We start from the raw sequence: 22413 nt of genomic DNA on the forward strand, positions 1-22413 counted from the left end.
TACAGAAGATAAGAGTCCTTTCATGTACACAGCTAATGACCAATACTGGTATTCTATAGGTGGAGGGAGGCACCATTTTATGGACTTTTTTCTTCCCACCCACTAAAGGAATTGTTGCTCTTGGGCAGACAAGCTAAGGCATGTACTGTATTTTTGTGAGGAACGCAAGATCTATGAAAGAAAATATTTATTAGAAATCATTTTTTTATTTACTTGATATTAGCTGGACTTAGTGCATTCCTACAATCCGCTCTTAGCACAGTTAGTTAACTCATTCAGTTTTTTTCTTCATCCCCGCATGACGTGCCCCGGGGCGCATGGCATGCAGAAAACTGAGGAATGTTAGCGTTAGCGGTCGGCATGGAGGATAAACATAACATTGATTATCTGTGGTGGGCTGGAGTAGACAGAGACCGCCATTGACCGTACGGCACAGAGGGGGATTGTGTTATCTTAGCCACAGATCGGCCCCGGGCCCTGGTGCGGGTGTGAATGTTTACATAGCCCAGCGGTGGAGGGGGCCGGGGACAGACCCAGCACCTGCCAATCAAAGGTTGACCGAGGGCCAATGGCAGGGCAAGAGGTCGAATGTCACTGTGACCGTGAGGGATGAAGATGAAACGTGTGGGATTGTGTTTTTATGTGTCAGGGTGTGTTTATTTCCAAAACTAGATCTAATTAGGGAACAAATTTGCTGAAAAATGGCCTCAAAAGTTGGATAAATCAGATAAAACCTAAATATAAATTAAAATCTGTCCTTGCAAAAAATAACTATGGTCATGACATGATTATTTTTATTATTTGAATATGTTCCTTAAGGTTCACTTATAAATGTTAATAAAGGTTTTTGCACACACACAAAAAACAAATATAACTTCTCTGTCTGAAATGATCAGTTTTTAGCAGCTCTTTAAGGCCTTTTAAAGCTTGTCAGTAAACGGCCACTGTTATGATTGGCTAACGTCATTGCATAGAAAACAGTATCAATGGCCACCTGAGTAAGTCATTTACAGACAAAGCATTATGAAATGTACGGTTTGTGTTGCAGCTGCTGTCAGATCCAGTACAGTTCATCTTTCAAACAAAAGTTTCTTTGCAAACTGTGTCTAGTTTACAAAATAATCTGCAGTCAAATGCTCTGAACAAACATACAATCCTCAGATGCGATCCATGACGGCTTTAAAATAAAGAATGCTGTAATGATCCTTTTAATGCTGTAAAACCATAAATAAAATAATATGGACTGATTGCAAAAAAAACAAACATGTTATTTACATGGAAATTATGTTAATTCTGTTTGTGAATTTTCAATGCTAAGTCAAAATTTTGATGGCTAGGTGAATGTGCGTAGATGTTTGTCTTGGCAAAACTTAGCAGAGACTTGTGTAATTTCTGTAGCAAGTCGGCACCAAACAGAATTACAGTGGTTTTGATCACCCAACAACGACTTTATCATTGGCATTAGTTTTAGGACTACCTGTTTGGTTGAACAAGTGTAATAATACACTTTACCCCTTTAAAAAAAGGTGGGAGTCTCCTAATTGATGGATAAGTTACAACACTCTCTTATATAATACATGCTCTAATCTTTTTTGCACTTGACCAGAGCACACTAGTCAAGTGTTAACCCTGGTATCCATCCCTCTCTTACACACTCTAAGAAAGTCTCTAAATCCCCAAAGGCATATTGTTACTCACCCCAGAGGAGCGTAACCCTAGCTCTCCCAGCCAGACATTCAGCTGTCACACTCGCTAATGTCTAATGTAAGCTTTGCAATGGAAGGCAAAGGGCAACCACTTAACACCTATGAGTTAAGTAAACACAACAGCGCGCCAACACATGGACACGCAACTCTGATATACGGTTAAATGTTGCGAATGCGTGCATTTGATAAATACAGACAGATTTTGGTGATGTCTCCAAACCTGGTGAACTACCTACTTAGACAGCATTTATAAGCGCATCTGCATGGTGACTGAAAACATCTGTCTGGATGGGTTGAAGTGAGTTTGTAAATGAGCGTAAATAACTTCTCTGTAATGTTTGTGGTCTTTGGTTTGTTTGTGCAGGTTAACTCTGGGTAAACCGCTTGGCGAGGGCTGCTTTGGGCAGGTTGTGATGGCTGAAGCTCTCGGCATCGACAAGGACAAACCTAAAGAGGCCGTGACGGTGGCTGTCAAGATGCTGAAAAGTAAGTGTTTATGGATTAGTTTCTAAAACTGCACCCTGTTGAGCATCCTCAGTCAACATTTACCCTTAGTTTGCTTGCATGTGAACAGTATCTGAATGTTGTTATTCATCTAGGCCTTTGCAGAATTTGAGTTTGTGTGCAACTGGACCATTTTAGCATTTATTTTAATTTATTTGAGAACTTTTCTCGACTAATGGTTTCATCAAATGTGGGATGGTGGGAATTACTTGACATTTAACCTCATCAGCTCATAAATTGATGTGGGCGCCACCTTTCAAATGGTTCGAATTGCTTTTTACAAGGGAGCTACCTCTCTGATGTTGTGAATCACAAAACTACTAGTTCAGATATGGATGGTACATAAGTGAAAGATCAAAGCCCAGCAGATACAGGTTACAAATCACACCAGCTCAGCAGACAGATAAAATGCACATGTGATCTTCTGCAGAACAACTCGGCTCTTTTAGACTGTTTAATGCAGAAGACAGAGTGGGGTGTTCAAAGAAAAGCAAAGTGTTCGAAGATGAAGGTAAGCAAACATGTCAAGAAAGCTCTAATAATGTGTGCCTGTCCAGACAAGGCATTTACTAAAACAGCTCAAAAGTCTTACAAAAACACCAGACTGACAGGCACAGCACAACACAGACAGAATAATATTGTCATATGGACCATATGAGGCTAAAATATCAGTAAAAAACCTGGACATTTTTAAACAAAAACAGCAGTGTGTTATGATCCCAGCAACACGCAACGACACTCCCTGAAGCATCATCATCATCACACTTGTTTACCAGCATTTATGATTCAGAACATCAGGGATCCATATATAAATACATATACTGACCATCTTGACATTTTAAACTCTAGATATCAGTATCTGATTAATTTAATGAATTAAATAATGAATTGATATATATTTAATTTAATTATATATACAATTAAATAATATATATGTAATTTAATTATATATATATATATGTGTGTATATATATATATATATATATATATATATATATATATATATACACTGTATATATATTTATATTTCTAAATGTGTAAATAAGTGTGTAAATTATATGTATAAACACATTTTTACCAATATTTTTCCTGTTACCATTTATAATTTTTTTATTAAATAGAATATATATATATATATATATATATACATATATATATTCCAATATATATATATATATATTCCATTTATATATGTTATATTTTTTTATATATTTAAACATTTTATATATGTTACATTTTTTATATATATGCCATTTTATATATTCCATTATGTATATATATATATTCCATTATATATGTATATATTCTATTATATCGGTATATGTATATATTATATGTAATATGAATATTATAAATAGTAAAAATGAGTAAAATAAATTATACATATAATTTACACACATAAAATGCTAATTATATTGTCAATTTAATTAACATTTAATTGTACCTTAACAATAACTTTTTTTGTAATATTTTAGACATAATAAATGTGATTGTATATTGATGTTTATTTGGAGTGATTTTGGAGCAGACACTTCTAGGCACATTTATCACAAATTGGCCAAATATCAAAAATCCAGATCGATATAAAGACGACTTGACATAAGCTAATAGTGTTTTGATTTGGTGCACATTTTAAAAAGGAACAAATGAACCAGACTATGTATTGTTATGATCTGAGAATGTGCATATGTTGAGACGGGGAGAAAGTGTGAGACGAGGTCTTTACTGTAGAGGCCTGCGCGGGGTTATTTGTTGGTGCTGAGTGATGTTGGTAGAGCTCGGGTCAAGAGGCCGCATAGCTGACCCGGCGCTCTCCAGCTGCACAGCTCTCGCTCTTCACCTGCACAAAGAAAGAAAGAAAAGAGAGTGGGGGAGGGAGGGAGCAGGCGTCTCAAAAGAAGTTTTAAAAGATGGAGAAAGAGCTGAGGGGGCAGGGCTGCAGTGCAGAAAACACTTGAAACAAGAGCCTGTTCACCGCTTACACCTGGCTTAATTATGGCCCCGGAAAACATTTAGAAACTTATGGATAGTTCACTCAAAAATTATTCACTGATGTTTTAACAAATCCTTATGAATTTCTGTCTTCTGTGGAACACAAAAGAAGATATTTTTTTAGAATGTCTATGTGTTTTTGTTTTGTTTTGGCCGTACAGTGAATGTCAGTGGGGTCCGGTGTTGTTTTGGACCCCATTGACTTTAATTGTATGAGCAAAAAGAGTTGATGCATACTTTAAAATATCTTCCGCTTTCCACAGAAGAAAGAAGGAGACATCTATGACAAATAGTTTTCGTTAAATGAAATAAAGATAAAGTAAAATTAATGGAAACTAACAGATAAAGTAAGTTTACCAGCTTAAAGTACTAAAAAATGAATGGATTTAAACTAAAACTTAAAAATAAATTAATGCTACATAGAAATAATTACAAAAACTAATAACTTTAATTTATGGACCAATTCTCACTATTAACTATGACTTTTGCCTCAATAAAGTCCTAATTACTGCTTATTAATAGTTAGTTGGGTATATTAAGGAATGCAGAATATGATCATGCAAATCAAAGCATTAATATGTGCCAATATCTTAGTATAATGCATGCTTATTAGCAACTAGTTAATAGTGAGAATTGGACCCTAAACTAAAGTGTTACCAAAGGCGCATAACAAAACTACTAAAACTTAAACTAAAATGAAAACTGAAAATATAAATATAAAAGGTATTAATAAATATATATGAATTTATGAATAATACTAAAATAAAACATGCAAATATTTTTTGGCCCACTGTAAAATATTGAACAGAATCTCAGTTCATGAAAAGACCATTTTTAGAGAAGGCTTTGAAACGTTCATGATTGTAGTCTGGAAGGAAGAGTGTCCAGCATTCTTAGAGAAGAAACTGGAGTAAGATAAGACAGGAATGGCGGTCAGTGGATTGTGTCAGGTTCGCTCCAGTGATCAGCAGGCAGATAATGAAAAGGCCACTGTCTCTAAGGTAATTACTCTAAATGGAAGAAACGCTTTTTAATTGTGAGGCAATGAAAGGAGAGCTGTGTGGCGGCTCTTCAGTGTAACACTAAACCACACAGACAGACAGTTACACTGGGACACAGACAGACAGTCCAGCCAAACTACTCACACAGGGAGTGTTGGCATGTGTGACACACCTGCATACTACTCATACTACTTTTGCTTTATTTATAGGATTATAATAGTCTACAGTATACATTCAAAACACTGAGAAATTGCATTGACCTTTCATTTCCAGTGACTTTTTTTTCATTTTCATTATTATGAATTTAAATGCCAAATATTAAGATATTATTACAAAAAATAAAAACTGATTAAAAATACAAAATAAACATTTTTATTTCCCAGTTTAAGACACCATTACATTTTTAAACATTTATCATTCTGTTTCGCATACAATTTTTTAGGTATAGTTTACAGAATACAGTATATACTGTCAAATATGTAGTATGCTAGTGTTAAAATCAGAACACAGCCGTACAGTCTCACTTGTGGGCTTTAGTGCGCAGAAAACAGGGAAATTACTAACAGCATTTATTAAGTGGATTATTAGATTTGTTAGGTGGGCACAACATGTATTTTATAATGTAAATTTTCTTTCTTTTTTTAACCTTTCTAGATGATGCAACAGAGAAAGATCTTTCTGACCTGGTGTCAGAGATGGAGATGATGAAGATGATTGGCCGGCACAAGAACATCATCAATCTGTTGGGAGCGTGTACACAGGACGGTGAGGGATTCGCTTTAACCCTAGCTTAAATTATCAACATGATCAAAACTTTGCTGAAAAGCCTGATGTACATAATCTTCTACATGCCTTATGTCTTCTAAAGAATAGTTCATACTTTTTTTTTAGCAAGTAAAAGGCCTTTTAATATCATTCAGGTCTTGGTTCATATGTGTTTTTTCTGTGAAATCTATTTTTATAAAGTAAACATTAGAATAACTTTTATATTGTTAGTACTATTTCAAGATGGACACCTAACTGGGCTGAAGTAACTTATGTTTACTTGATTATTCATACATAATATTTTAGAAATTTAATGAGTCTTAAATATGATCCATTAGGGTTTTGAGGAACGTTTATTCGTTCATCTCTTAATCATCATTGTATTGCATTATATGTTTTGCCACCACAATAAAAACTACAGAGCTGTGATCATTAAACTAAGCCTTTAAATATATGCTGAACAATTATTGGGAGATATAGAGTGACAAATGATATGTATATGCATTTTATGTAAGTAGATCTCACATTATCATAATTTCCTCTTTCTTTTTGGCCATATAAATATCAGCAACTGCACCAAATTGCATATTTTTTCTCAGTTTTGGCCCTTTGGGGTTTTTCCTCCTCGAGTGTGAGCTTCATATTCTCACTTCATCATACAATATGAGCAATAAAAGCCTGATGTATCAAATATGATACTCTACAAAAAAAACACATATGCAAACTTTTTATTACTTTTTTTATATTTCGTCAAAAGGTTCAATAAACCTGTCAAAAATAAGATTTTTCTGCTTATGATTTCATCTGTCAGGCTTTACATGTTTCTCACCTGTATGAATGACAGTGGGATCTCTGACAACACCTCTCTCTCTCTCTCTCTTTCTCAGGGCCGTTATATGTCATAGTAGAGTATGCATCTAAGGGTAACCTTCGGGAGTATTTGAGGGCCCGGCGGCCCCCAGGAATGGAGTACTCGTATGATATAGCCCGAGTATCAGATGAGCCTCTCACCTTCAAAGATCTGATCTCCTGCACTTATCAAGTAGCCCGTGGCATGGAGTATTTAGCCTCACAGAAGGTATAAGCACATGCACATCATATACAAATATCATTTATATACATATATATAAATGTCACTTACATAGACTTTAAGTGGTGCTGGTCTGGCTTTGGATCCCTGTGATCTTTCTAATGTACATTGCATGCAATCTGACGAACACTTTCTGAAAATTGCAAAGCTTTTTACCAGTCAGCTGGGACAAATCTACATATTCTAAGGCTGCTACAATAAGCACTGCCAAGGAGGAACTAGTTATTGGATAGCTTGTGAGGTTCACGCCATCAAATATTCTAAGGGTTTCAAAGTTTTGTCTGAGCACACCTGTATATGTTGTTTTGTTTTCAGTGTATCTGGTTTCACACATCTACCTGCTGTCCCTAAATGTCACTTTTAAAAAAAGTGGCTGGCTCTTGGCCACAATAAACAGAAATGGATCAGATTCATGCTAGTGGTATTTTATAACTATTTATAGACTTGAAATCCAACAGATGAATATATAATAATCCTTTTTAATGCAGTTAATTCTTACATGCACGTTTAAAGAGTGTTCAGCCGTCCAATCAGATTCATGCATCGTCCAAAATTTTTTCATACGGTCAATGAATGAATCACAGCAGATGTGCACGACTCTGTAAGCCGGTCACAACGCTCTCACTGCTAGCATGCTAACTAAACTGTCATCACGCTCGCCTTCCCGTCTGGAATGCACGCTGGGCCTTATCGCACTCTCGCACAGATTTGCCCTGCGGTTTATCCCTAAAGTACTTAAACGTTCCTGTGGTGTGTTGTTTGTGTCTGCGTGTGTGTGTTTTTTAAGGGTGTGTTTCCAAGATGAAGTTGTGATGATTTAAGTTCTTTCTGTCTTTCTCCATCTCTATTGCAGTGTATACACAGGGATCTGGCTGCCAGGAATGTGTTGGTCACAGAAAGCAACTTTATGAAGATTGCAGACTTTGGCCTGGCCAGAGACGTCCACAATATAGATTACTATAAAAAGACCACAAATGTGAGTTTCATTTCGTCAGGAGACACTCCTCTTTACCTTTAAACACATTTCCTGTTGCTTTTCATCTCGGTATTAGTCTTTTGTCTGTATTTAAAGATGCATGCACTCCATTAATATCTGTTGTGTTGATGTTGAAAAAGATTGAGGCAAGACACACACTACCGTTCAAAAGTATATATATATTTTTTTAAAGTCTCTTATGATCACAAAGGCTGCATATATTTGATCATAAATACAGTAAAAACAGTAATATTGTGAAGTATTATTACCATTTAAAATAACTGTTTGCTATTTGAATACATTTTAAAAAGTAATTTATTCCTGTGATGCAAAGAAATCAGAAATCTTCAGAAATCACTCAAGAAACATTTCTTATTATTATCAATGTTGAAAACAGTTGTGCTGTTTAATATTTTAGTGATGCCTTTTTTTTCCAGGATTTTTCAGAAAGTTAAAAAGAACAACATTATAATTCTTCGATGTCACTTTCAATCAATTGTACTCATTTGAAAAGTAGTGTAAGTGTAATTAAAAGTAATTATTTTTTATAATGTAATGGTCAATAACCTTTAAATCACATGAACTATAGTTTGCTACTTGCCAGTCAGACATAGCAGAAGGACATTTTTATTCTTAAACAGTTTATTTTGGCAAAAGTTGGGATAAACTTCTGAGTAAAGATGAGTTCTCAATGCTTTTGGTCCATTTTTCCTGATAAGAAATTCTGTAAATTTTAAATGCATCTACTAAATGTTAATATTATCAATGTTCAAGTGTACGCAACTATATAAATGGTCTTAAATCCAATATACATGGACGGAAAGCAAAAAAACTCCAATTTAGATCTCATTGGGTCTTGAATCATCCTTTATACAGTTATATTCAGGCTCGACTCCTTTCAGCCTCCCGCCATCTCTTTCTTTGTTCTCTCACCTTTTCTCTCTTCCATTTCTCCTATTTTCCCCTCTGTTTATCTGCCACATCCCCCCCTCCTCTCACCAGTCTTGGCATGATTTGCAGATTCCCAGGCAGTCGGCGTGTAAAGTGATTTCAGCTCTTTGCTTATTTGGTCCTGCCCTCTTCTCTTATTCCAAAGCTTGTTGTTCAAGCTCATGAGAAAGAAATGTTAGTGACAAACCTAAACACATTAGCATAGCTTTGACTCTCATTCCCACCATTATACCAGTCTCTAGCCCATCATAGATGCTTGTTTAGGCTGTAAATCACTCATCCAAGAGTTTAGGTCATCAGACATGGCAGCAAAAGAGTGTGAATCTTGATAGCTTTATAATCATTGTCAAATTTGGGTCAATGTTCACATAAGATCAACATGAAATTAAAATTGACCCTATTTACTTATTAAATAAACATTCCTTATTGTGCATGATTCTAGTTCACATGTGTCAAACTCCTCTCCTCAAGGGCCACTGTCTCCAACCAGATCCCAAACACCTGCCTGGAAGTTTCTAGTAATCCTGAAGACCTTGATTAGTTGGTTCAGGTGTTTAATTAGGGTTGAAGCTGGTTGATCAGTTGGATTGAAATCAAAATTGACCCTATTTACTTCTAGTTGGTCATTTACAGTTGTTAGATGGTATAAATGGTTGATCAATTGGGTTTCCAGCTTGTGGATCTGGTTTAAAAATCAGGTTCAACAGCTGGAAATTCAACTGATCAATGAATCCTGATGGACCTTCTATCTAGGCCATGCTGGTTAGAGCTGGTTGGACCAGTAGAAAACCAGCTACCATGTCCAAAAAACAAGCCTGCCAACCTTTAACTGGTTGGACTTGGATTTTACAACATGGAAGTAAATTTAAGCAGCACCTTTTCCAAACTTAACTCACCAGTTCTACTTTAGTCCTGATTTATTTCTTAGTTCTTATCAAGGTCACTAAGATCTGGCCATGCATATTTTAAACATAGTTTGGCGTTATTAAAACAATGAGCAAAGCCCAGATTGAGTGATACTGATGACTGATTAATGGCTGGGGTTAGATTCAATTACACTAGTTCAACCCTGTCTAAATAAAACACTGTGAGCCAGGAGATTGTGAACTCGGAGCCCTTCCTATTGGATCTAGCACTGTAAATGCCATTGACTCTTCTATCTTCTCCACTAGCCTCAATTTATAAACCCCCACAATGGCTCCTTCGGGAAATTAGAGTTCGGCTATATGTCCCACCAGGATTTAATTCCCAATCATTATTGTGTGCTTGAGGCTTAATGAAATTTCAGGCTAACGAGGGTCTCGTACAGATAAAGATGTGAGTTTCGCAGTGTGTGGATGTTGTTGTGTGTCAGCCGTCTTTGACCTTTTCTCCTATTGATGTCTGTAGGGTCGTCTGCCAGTGAAATGGATGGCTCCAGAGGCGCTGTTCGACCGAGTGTACACGCACCAGAGTGATGTGTAAGTCAACCATTTGTGTGCTTCATTTTTCTTTCATCTTCAAGTGGACATATCATAGAAAACATTTTTATTATTATTGAGGTTTTGCTTAGGTTTATAACCCAAACTCTCTCCCTAGTCCATGCTTATTATTTACTGAACCTAAGCTTTTGCACACAAAAAAACCTCTATCACAACCACGAACATTTGAATGTATGAAAGTGCAACTGTTACTGGTTCCACATGTGAAGAGTTAAGCCAATTATAACAGGAAATTTGCGTATAGAACGCTAATAGCTTATTATTATTTCTGCGAAGTGGTTTTGAAGGAAATGCGGAAGTTGTAATGGATCGAAGTCTAAATAGCTTTTGAAAATTATACTGTTAGAGATGTTTGTCTTCCTACAAATTGAAAAAGGCACTGTTTTCGGTATATTTGGAGAGCAGGAAAACACTTGTGCTGTGATTGGAGTCGCTGTGTGTTTGTATAAAGCGAGTAGTTTGGGAATGAATAGGAACTGCTGGCAGGTGAGTTGAGGGTACGAGAATTGATTCCCTTCTGAACAGTGATGGAAAGTTAAGGAAGTGTTTTTGTAAGGCAGAGAAAGAAGAAGGGCTGTTCGCGGCCAACGCTACACCGAAAAGCGAGAGATTTCACGCTCGACTTGCGACCAGTGCCGTGTTACTAATCTGCGCAGCTTCAAAGCCCTTCAGAAGAGCCAGACTCTCACCTCCCAGAGTCTGGACGGAAATGCCCTCGATCTTCCCTTCACTCCGTCCCGTCACACTCCTCTCTCCAGCGCTTCTCTACCCCATTGTTTTCTCTTTTTCTGAACACTTAAATGTCTCTTCCCCTCTTTTTATTTTCCATAGAGTGAAATAATCCTGTTTTTTGTCATTTGAGTTTGCATTTATCCGCCAGTACATGCTTGTTTCATCTCTTTTTAAGCGTACTTTTTCTTTGTCCCGTAAAGAGATGAAACGAACCGGAAGTTACGCTTTAGTGCATGTTGGATTTTGCGGGGCGTTTTGAAGTTTTGGTTTCATGCTTGGGCTGCAGTCATTTCTACATTCTTTTGTTATTAATAATCAGATCTTTTGGTTTAGGCCCATCATGTTTCAAATTCAATCTTTAATTTGTCCAGTATTTAATGCATTGGAATGTACAAACACAGACATTATCATTTAAGATTTTGGCCATACTGTCCACCCCTAATGAAATATGTTGTAAGTGTGTGTGTTGTTTAGTAATCTCTTGCAGGTCATTATCTTTTGTCATGTGTGTCTGCTCTTTGTGTGGCCCGTGCAGTAAAATTGAATCAATAGCAAAGAGACCCTTATTGATGGCAAATTCTTGTATCTTTTATCTCAGCTAGGGTCCCGAGCTCTCTGATTGGCTCAGAGGCAGACACAATCTATATATGACATCATATTAAATTAATACATAAATTATAATAAAAATTGGCATGTTTCGACAAACAAGACCCCTAGGGAATGGGATGATGTAAGTTGCAGAGCTAGCAAAAATGAAAATATGGATGCATGTGTGTGGATTTGCTTAGGATGTTAAATTGATGGCTTTTATGGTTAAGGTTCATCCGGCCCCATGCAGGGTCAGCTATATTAGATTAACAAGGTGTCACCCTTATATATATATATATATATAAATATATATATATAGATATAGATATAGATATAGATAGATATAGATATATATACAGCTGAATTACATAGTTTTATTTATTTTTGCTTTTAAAAAATGAAGATTATATGCATTGAGGCATTATTTCCAAGACAGCATGTTTTCTTCATGCAAAATATAATTTCTTATTTCTTTCTGTTAATTTTGAGGTGAATTTTTGTAAGATTCATCCAATCATTGCTAATTAGCAAACAAAGTCTATTAGCTAGAGAAGAGAAGGCGCAAGCTGATTGCGGCTTATTGCACTGAAGCGTAAGGGTTCAAGAGGGCATTGCGGTGACCCTTTTTGTGCTCTCAGTGTGAGTGATTGATCATGGGGAGGTTAGCAGCGGTTACATGGGGTGACTGAATAGAGATGATGAATTTAGCAAACATGTCAGAGAAGATGCGGCGCTAGATAAAGAAGAGAAGAAGACAAACTGATTATGTAAACAAACACGTGGACGACTGACCGCAGGAGTAAACGAAAGCTGAGAGTCTTTGTGCTTCGCTTCGTGTATTGTGACTGAGACGGGTCACCAGAAAGGAACACAACCAGAAAAAAAAAATGTGTTGCTCAGAGATTGCTCTTTTGTAGCTCAGGAGACTAAATGATGAGTTCATGCTTCATTTACATATCTACTTAGTCTAAGATGTTTCTTGAAAAAATCCATGGGAGCAACAAAAATAGACATAAATGAGTCAATATTTGACATATAGTATACAGAGCTGTTAAATGTATGTACTGAGAGCAGCTTAGGTCATGTGATCTTACTAGAATTTTATGAAAAAATAGTTCATATTGAGATCTTTGATTTATTAGTAAACTTTGGTATCTGAGAACATTTTGAGACACTTTTTCAGAGGAAGCAGACTGCAACAAAAGTCTCAATTTGCTCTCATTTAAATCTCATTACAAGAAGCAATTGAGAAGTTACAGAGATCTCACTTAAGCTATTGCTTTTCTATAGCCTGTGTGTGTGTGTGTGTGTGTGTGTGTGTGTGTGTGTGTGTGTGTGTGTGTGTGTGTGTGTGTGTGTGTGTGTGTGTGTGTGTGTGTGTGTGTGTGTGTGTGTGGAGAGCTGTTTCTTAAGTACATTGTGTAATGCATTGATAATTTCAAACCGCTATATCTTGTGATTGTGAAATGCTTTTGTCAACTCAGCAGGATAAATAAAAGCTTATGCAGATGATAAGGATTTCTGGCTCTGCATTTCCTCCGGCCTATTTTGGGACTCTCATATGATGAGTCAAAACGTGTGGAACCCTCTGTGGAAACTCTTATCATCATTTGAGTGTTTTATCATCCCCCCAGTCTTAGATGAAGCAACATGGAATTGGCATGTGATGAAAAATCATTCCCCGCTACAATCTTCGGCCCTCTGGACGTTTGTTTCCTGTGGGTCTCGCTAATGTTTGTTTTGGCTGGACAATATGTGTCATTGTGGCGTTCCATGGAGGACAAAAGCCAGCTTTGAGTCCAGCGTCATTTGAGTCGTGTAAGAGTGGTCCCACAGTCTGAAACGCTCCAGAAAAGACCGCATTTAGACCCCAACAGCTACTGCGTTGTTAGCGCCAACAAATATCACTACTGTAAATGGATCAAATTTGGAGTTTGGGCTTAATTTCACAGAGCGATCCTCATCCAAATTTTTGGGATAGTGAAGTGATGGTACCACAGAAGAGGCTGGAATGTTTTGCTCCCTTTGACAGGGGTTGTTGAGAATAACTAAACAAAATGCTGATTGTTCAACATTTCAATTGCATGTCAATGCACTCGCATTGTATTTAGTCAAAACACTGACTGAAAGTGTGATATGAACCACAAGAGGAACGTGTTTGCTGTGTTTGGCACTGCGAAAGTGATCTGATGAATGTGTGTTTTTGTCTCTTCCAGCTGGTCGTTTGGGGTTTTAATGTGGGAGATCTTCACGCTCGGCGGGTCTCCGTATCCTGGAATACCTGTCGAGGAGCTTTTCAAGCTACTAAAAGAGGGTCATCGCATGGACAAACCTGCTAACTGCACCAACGAGTTGTGAGTGTTCTTTTCTCAAAGGTTTCATGTTACATGGTTTGTTATAGCAATCTTTCCTGATCGCTAAAGTCTATTCGTATGTGGAATAATTTAGCATGTCTGTTAGTTTGTTAAGCCGTCGCCCCACTAACCTTTTTTGTCATTTTTATTTGCATTCAATGTGACTAGTTAAACTAGTGTCCTAACCATTTTTTTCTGGTTTGCATTTACCTGAGCGAGTTCATTTAGCATCTCACTAATCATTTTCTATTTCAGTTGCAGTTTATTTTACAGTACGTGCACTTACGTGTAGTTACAGTGACCTTACCTAAGAAAGTACTGGGTAATATAAGGTTTAGGGGTAGGTTCAGGGTTAGTACCTAGTTATTTCCCAGTTATTGTAGGACAGGACTGTAAAATAAAGTGCTACCTCTATTTCTACCATTTTTTGTTTGTATGTAATAATGTCTGTAACCAAACAGTTGATGGACCCCATTGACATCCATAGTATTTTTTTTTCTACTATGGGTCCATCAACTGTCTGATTACCGACATTCTGTAAAATAACTTCCTTTGTGTTCAGCAGAATAAAGAAACTCATACAGGTTTGAAACAACTTGAGGGAGTGTAAATGATGACAACATTTTCATTTTTAAGTGAACTATTACTTTAAACTGATGTCCCAGTACATGTACTTTCTCTGCATGTAGTGTGCCCATGTACTAGTTAAGTTAGTGTCCTACTAAACATTTCTTTTTTTTTCTTGCTTGCACTTAACTTGTCTATGCTAGTTAAGCTAGCATCCCACTAATCATTTTCATAATATAACATTTTTGTCTTGCAAAGTTAGTTAAGCTGGCATCTCACTAACGTTTTGTATTATATTATGTCCATGTACTACGGTATTTAAGCTAGTGTCCCACTAACCACTTTTTTCCTACCAATGTTTGCCTTGCATTTATAGTGTGAATGAGCTATTTATGCTAGTGTTGTTTCATGTCGCTAATTTCCCAGCTAATGTGAATTGGCTCTTCCAAGACACTTTGCAGCTTCTGAGAACAACCAACAGATTGCAATTTTACAGTGGTAGTCAATGGTCTGGCTCTCATAGCATTTGCAGTGACAAATGAGCTCCTTCTCACCCTAACCCAAAAAAAGGATCTACCAGCTATAATGTCAATGACCTAACAAACTTTCACGTTGGTTCACTGCCAAAATGAGACGTTGCAGTAGCTTTGAGATGTTGCCCTTTCATCGAACCAGATAGTTAGCGCACACATACTCGCCTGAGCATGTCTGATTGCTCAAATGGTTGCACCGCACTTGATCTCCAAAACAAAGCATCCAAATAAATAAATGATGTCACATTGTCTTTTCCTCTTTCTCAGGTACATGATGATGAAGGACTGCTGGCATGCGATCTCTTCCCACAGGCCCACATTCAAACAGTTGGTTGAGGACTTGGACCGCATTCTCACTTTGGCAACCAACGAGGTGAGATGTGCACACATTTACACACGCATGCATAAACAGACCCGAAACCAGTCACGCTTTCTCTATGGTTCTGGGATCCATCAAACCCTTGCCAACGCTGGCTCCAGCTCGCAACATTTCGCAAGATCCGCAAAGGGAAGGAAACGTTTTTACGGTCAGCGTACAGGTCGAGAGTTGCACGTGCTTGATTTCATCCAGGCTTGGGTTTGCGAGTGCGGCTAGCGTTGCTCAATTGTCAGATGGATCCCTACGACGGAACGCTAGACGATTCTTTCCGTTCCCTAGCTGTCATCCACGATATCCGTGTGGCGGGCTGAGGGATGGAAATCTGTCAGAACTTGTCGAAGAGGGGATTGAGCCGTGGAAGAGAGATGATGCCAAAAGCCCCGCTCTCGCTCGCCGTTTTGAACTTTAGAAATGTAATAAAGTGCCTCTGCTTTCTTCCCCCCGTCTTAAACTGCTCACAGATGTGAAGGTCTTTAGTAATGTGAGCTGCCTTGTGTTGAGCAGCGAGAGTTCAATCCAACACTCATTTTCAGCAACATAAAACCCCCCTCTTCCTCTAGTCAAATAGCTCAGTACCAGCCACAAAGAGAAAATGGCTCCAATTTTGTTTGAGGAATGAACCAGGGAAAAACATTCTGCTTATACTGTATATTCATGTGCATTGGATGTTTATATGATGGATTTCGAAAATATACACGTCTTCAGGTGACACTGAATTTCGATTACCAGACACTGGTTAGACTTGACGTTCTGAAGGAGACTGTTCAGACGTGGAATCTGCCACAGTGGTTTCCAGCTTGGTTAAACTCGGATTGAGGATTCTCATATTTGAGCGTGCTGTGTTTTGAAGGAAGCGGCTAGTAGTTGAGTGTTATTGCTGGTGAACCACAGCGGAAAGTATTATTTGAGTTTAAACAATTATTTGATTATATACACTAGTGTTCAAAGGTTTGAGGTCAGTAAAAAATGTTTTTTGAAAAATAAAAAGTATCGGTTGCCACAAATATTGGAACTGTTTTCAACATTGATATTAATAAGAAATGTTTCTTGAGCATCAAATCATCATATTAGAATTATTTCTGAAGGATCATGTGACACTGAAGACTGGAGTAATGATGCTGAAAATTCAGCTTTGATCAGAGGAATAAATTATACATATATTCAAATAGAAAGCAGTTGTTTTAAATTGTAATAATATTTCACAATATTATAGTTTTTACTGTATTTTTTAAATGCAGCCTTGTGAGCGACTTTCACAAAACATAAAAAAATCGTACAGACCTCAAACCTTTGAACAATATCATAAGCAGGTGTAAACAAAAACGATATTTACAAATATATATAAACATATTTAAAAATAATAATAATAATGACACAACAAAAAAGTATTTGCACTTTAACTAAAATAAAAAATATAAAACTAAAATCTAATTCAAAATATTAACAAAATCTATAATAGTAATGATACAAAAATAACACTATTTCCCATTGAAAAGGTTCTCCATTCCTAATTGACTTATTGAAATATAATTTGGCTATATGTTTTTTTTCTATTAAATGCGACATAAGAATGTATAAGCTGATATCTGTGTGTCTGTAGGAGTATCTGGACCTGTGTGCCCCAGTGGAGCAGTATTCTCCCAGTTTCCCCGACACACGCAGCTCCTGCTCTTCCGGAGACGATTCCGTCTTCTCCCACGACCCTTTAGCGGACGAGCCCTGCCTTCCCAAGTACCAGCACATCAACGGAGGCGTAAAAACATGAGCCCGTTCAACGTCCTCCAAGACCCACCACATCCAAGCTACACCTCCAGCTCTCAAAAAAGAGTGAAAGACTTTTACCCACAGTTCACTTTTACCCACCCAGAACCGTACGCTGCCTCAAGACTCCCGGTGAAGCTCCCGCTGGACTTTGGGAGCGTGCTGAGGGAGGCTGAGACGCCCGAGTGCTGCTTTTCCGGAAAGAAACTGAAGTGTGTGAAGAGCAGGTGCTTTTTTTTTTTTTTTTTTGTGGAAACACACACTTGCGCACACAAACACGTGACCAAGCTCTTAAGAAGAGGACGAGGACCAGAGAAAAGTGACTGTTCTCAAGGGCCAACCTCTTTTTTTTTATTTTGTTGTTTATTTTGCAGATTTTTTATTTTTTTTTCCGTTCATGTTGGAATTTTCTTCCATTCTTGCTATCATTCCGTTGCTTGGTATTCCAGGAGTCTGTGTTCCCAAGTGAAATGAAATGGAGCACGTGTACAGAACTCTTAAGAGACTAAAACCAAGACAAAAAGGAGAAAATAGGAAACGAGTACTATATGGAAACACACAACTAACAGAAGAAGAAGTAGAAGAAAACATATCACTGCCTCCGGTTGGTTTTTAAAATTGTTTTATTTTTAAATGTTCCGTTTTTACCGTGATAGCTCAGTACAAAAGCCCAAGCAGTTATCCTTATTGGTAAAAAATAATAATATTAAAACATGGTATATAGTGCTGGGTATATTTGTAAATATATTCAAATATGTAAAAATATATATTATATATTTACAATGAATTATTTTTTGTATGGACTTCCGAACAATTCCTCTCCTTTCCCTCTTTTTCTCCAGAGTCAAAAATGGATATAGACAAGTATAGATGTTTCTATTACATTCCCAGACAAACATTCGCACATGTACAGCAGGACTCGACATTAAAAAAAAAGTGTTTTTTTTAGTGTGTTTTGAGGTATTTCCTGTTAAAACAGGAAGTTTCTTTTCTTTGTCTTCTTTTAGGAGTTCACTAGCATTTAGTTGACCTCAAAACTAACAAATATGCACTAAAAGCCACAAAACTTTTATTTTGGTGCAGTTGTTCATGCAGACACATTGAGCTGTGGTGCTGGTTTGAGTCCGGGAAACGTTTAATGTCGGGTCCTGCACAACTCTCACTTGCTGACACAGTCACGTATTGGCTTTCAGGGAAAGAGATAGCATGTTAATTTATTGACTTATGTTAAAAAGAATCAAAAGGATAAAAAAAGATCAAAATAATAAAGAGATAATAATATTAATGATGACAGTAGAAACGATAATGATTCATAATGTTTATTTTGTAATTTAAAATGACATTTCAGTGAGGTAATGGTACAAATAATTATTTGTGGCTGGAATCGAAAGTTTTGCATTTCTTACGTTTTTTTTTTATATATACAAATGTGAATGGTAAGATAAAATGCAAAAATAACGTACATTTTTATAGTCCGCTAATCCCTTTTCTATAGTAGAGGATGTTGTTTTTATCCGGCTATTTTACTCACACTGAAGTTTGCATTTGAATTTGACAAAATACTGGAAATAAAAGGTTGCAGTATATATATATTTTTTGCAGTTTTACCCACATCAACAATACAGTTTTCAAAACACAAAAGTATTAATTGTTCAAGTGTTTCATTTTCTTCCAGAATGAGGTTGTTCTCAACAAATGTTCCTGACAGATTTGTAAAATTAAAAGATGGAAAAAATGAATTGTGTGTGATTTGTTTGTTATACTATAGTAAGTGATCATCAGTCTCTTTCTGGTGTCCTTGCACATATTGTGAAAGTTTCAAGTGCACAGACACACATCCTTGTCTTAATATAGAAAGAAATGTTCATATTGAGATATCATTAATTTCAAGTTTTGCTATTTTGGCATATGTGAGCAGTTTGAGACCTTGTTGAGATGTTTTGATGAGACTTTTTCTTAGGAGAATCCTCTGAAAAGCAGATGTTAACCTAAGCAAATCAATAATTTGATCTCATTGATGTCTTGTAGTAAAATTGAGATCTCCTACATTCAGCATTCCCAGAAAAGTGTCATTACAAGTCATTTTGTTCTTCAACAGTTTAAAGCTGCTCATCCCAATGACGTCACACTTACATTTTAAAAATAAAAGTGCCAAAAGGGGGTTTTCACAGCAAAAGCCATAGAAGAACCATTTCTGGTTTCCCCAAAGAACCTTTCAGTGAACAGCTCTTAAAAGAACCACTTTTTTCTTAGTATTAAGGACATTTTAAAAACTTTTTCCTTTATAAAGACCCTTTTGTGCAATGGAAAGGTTCTCTTCATAGAACCATCACTGTTAATCAAGAACATTCATTTCAATTAAAGCTACACTGTGTAATTTTTTAAGTTGATTCTTAGCAAAAAACACTTTGTTCTTTCAAAATGATATGTGCTCATTAATGTGTGATTACTTCTACCAACTAATCAAGTATTCTCGTAAGCGTAGAATCTGCCATTTAGAATACATACGAGCGAGTCGCTCGAATGGCGGCAGCCATGTTGCGCCTCCATTTTGAAAATATATTAGCCAAAGAGGGACATACCTGGAAATTCAAGCTTCGCCTTTCGCGTTTTTACGCTCAGTGGCACCGTGACGAATGCGAGGGGGAGATTACTCACGACTGCCGGCAGATTTGAAATAATACGGCCACCGTAGGAGTTAAAACGCCCTCGGAATGGGAGGGGCTAGAAAGTAATATTCAGTTGGTAGTCATAAACAATTTCACCGCTAGATGGGAGAAAATCCTACGCAGTGTAGCTTTAAAGATTAAACATCTTTTAAGATTGATCCTCAGAACGGAGAAGAGAGTAAAACAAAAAGATGAGACTAAAAACTATGATGACTGAAACCTGTCATGACCATCAGTGGCTCAAGTGTATTGAGATATCTGACATTAATTTGAAGCTTTGCTATTTTGGCATGCTGTATGTTAGCAGTTTTAGACGGCCTAAAACGAACTTTTTGCCATACCTGCCAATGGACGGTGACTTAAGAAAATGTACAGGCCATAAATATTTTTTTACCAGCCATGAAACTGTTTTTGCAAAATAGGCAGTTATGACACCAACATTTTAGATAGCAGTGAAAATTCACAATTTTCAGATACAGAAACTGAATAAAGTTGGCTAATCAGATGTAAAATAACACTGCATAGTCTTCACTGTATACATTAAACATAGATTAATTCTTATTAAAGTTACAAAAGTTATTCAGTCAAGAGCAGTTAGTGTTTTTTTAGCATTTAAAACCGACAGCATCAGGTATATTAGGCTACTGTCACTTTAAGACCGAATGCACAGGGGTGCGTTTCCCGAACAACGACGTAACTCGCTGCTTCACTACCATAGTACGATGCATCATTGAAGAAATCAACTAGCTAGTCACGACTGTTTCCCGAAACCATACTGTCGCAAAGTGGTCGTTCAACTACGTTGGTTAATGACGTCACGCACGTGTTGGAGTAATAACTTATTTTAATGAAACTGTTTGAGATTGAATTAACGCTAGATGTTTTGATATAAATTACAGACATGGCATCTGAGGACTATTTCTAATTTTTCTCAGTTATTTTGCTTTATTTCCAGATTCAATCATAGGCTCATTCTTATATAGTAGAGCACGTTCGCACATACGCACTCTTCAAAAACTGTGATTTAAATCTCTTGAAAAACTCAAAGACGTAAATGACATTTGTATGTATTCTAAATAAAATACACAGGTTGTACTGAATGTCATCTTGCTTATTTTGCTCAATATAAGGATTTATTTAGTCCACATGTCATGCAATCTAGAAACTCTGCTTCTAACCACAGGTCGAGAGCTGTCGTTCCAACCACACAACTTTGCGATGCTGTTTCCGAATGTTCGTTGGAACGATGGTTTCGGGAAACACTGACTCGTTGAACTATGCTGATAACGACGGAACTTGCGACCATAGTTGGCTAACGATGCTTTCGGGAAACGCACCCCAGATCGGTTCTTCAGATCCGGCCCTAGGAGGCCACTGTCCCGCAGAATTCAGTTCAGACCCCGATCAAACTCACCTACTAACTGCAATTTTCTAGTAACTTTGAAGCCCTTGATTAAGTTGTTCAGGTGTGTTTGATTAGGGTTAGAACTAAACTAAACTAAACATTTTGTGGCATCATTTTGATTGAATTTGTCCATTCAAGCGCAAGAAGACGTAAAAGAGATCTCAATTTAGTATTCGCAGGGTGTCTGAGACGCAGCTTTCTGTGTGCTCTCTTCGGATGTTTAAACTTCCCACACGAGTAATGAATTGAGTTCCCTTTGGCATCCTCTTGCGCTTGAATATTTAAATTGGCAAGACTTAAATTTTCATGATGATGCAGCAATGCCTCGTCAACTGTCCCAAGCGTCGTTCATGTTTGTTCACTTTCATGTTCTCACAACGTATTGTTAGAATTCATAAAAATTGACACCGTTTCATATACTGATTTTTACTTGCATTTGACGCTTGGCGAGTGTTAATTTTAGGCCCTTGTTTTTAGACCTTGTTGTGATCTTTAGATGAGACACTTATGAGATTACTGGGGTCATGGGACAATAACTATGGTGACTGAAACCTGTCATGACCATCAGTGACACAAGCATTCAGACCCCATTACTGGTCTCCACCAGCCTGTATGATCCGCTTAATGAGAGACTGCGATGAGCATCTGCCACACAGAGTTCTTCAGCTCCGAGCTGTTGAAATACGTGAGGAGGCCCATCAGAGCGCTAGATCTACTCGTTCTCGTACCCTCCATCTGTCAGGAGGCTGTTTGCACAAGGTCCAGTCCTCTGGAATGTCAACATGAGAGCGAGACAGACCCACACTCACGGATAACACACCGGTGACGGTGGAACGGAGTTAATCAGTAACACAAACCATGGTTTAGATGCTTACATAGCAAACTCAGTGTGTGAATTACACTTTCAGGGTCGGCTTCTGTAGAGACATTTCTGAAGGTAATTTTAAAGCATGATCTGT

General features: G+C 37.2%; 1 protein-coding gene across 9 annotated transcripts in view; it reads left to right on the forward strand.

Annotated features, from left to right (window-relative positions):
• The window catches only part of fgfr2 (fibroblast growth factor receptor 2), a 49277-nt gene extending 30158 nt beyond the window's left edge, over positions 1-19119 (forward strand). For 5 of the 9 annotated variants that reach the window (XM_082153317.1, XM_082153315.1, XM_082153321.1 and 2 more), the window contains 9 exons: positions 2071-2192; positions 2641-2721; positions 5858-5968; positions 6856-7046; positions 7912-8034; positions 10375-10445; positions 14003-14140; positions 15508-15613; positions 17220-19119. In XM_082153317.1, coding sequence (XP_082009443.1) covers positions 2071-2192; positions 2641-2721; positions 5858-5968; positions 6856-7046; positions 7912-8034; positions 10375-10445; positions 14003-14140; positions 15508-15613; positions 17220-17384 — 1108 coding nt within the window. In that variant the 3' untranslated portion in view covers positions 17385-19119. The remainder of the gene's footprint in view (positions 1-2070; positions 2193-2640; positions 2722-5857; positions 5969-6855; positions 7047-7911; positions 8035-10374; positions 10446-14002; positions 14141-15507; positions 15614-17219) is intronic. The other 4 variants (XM_082153318.1, XM_082153319.1, XM_082153323.1 and 1 more) reach the window with 1 other exon arrangement.
• Positions 19120-22413: the final 3294 nt, after the last annotated feature.

This window comes from Leuciscus leuciscus (assembly GCF_965113295.1).
Source record: "Leuciscus leuciscus genome assembly, chromosome: 22".
Classification (NCBI taxonomy): domain Eukaryota; kingdom Metazoa; phylum Chordata; class Actinopteri; order Cypriniformes; family Leuciscidae; genus Leuciscus; species Leuciscus leuciscus.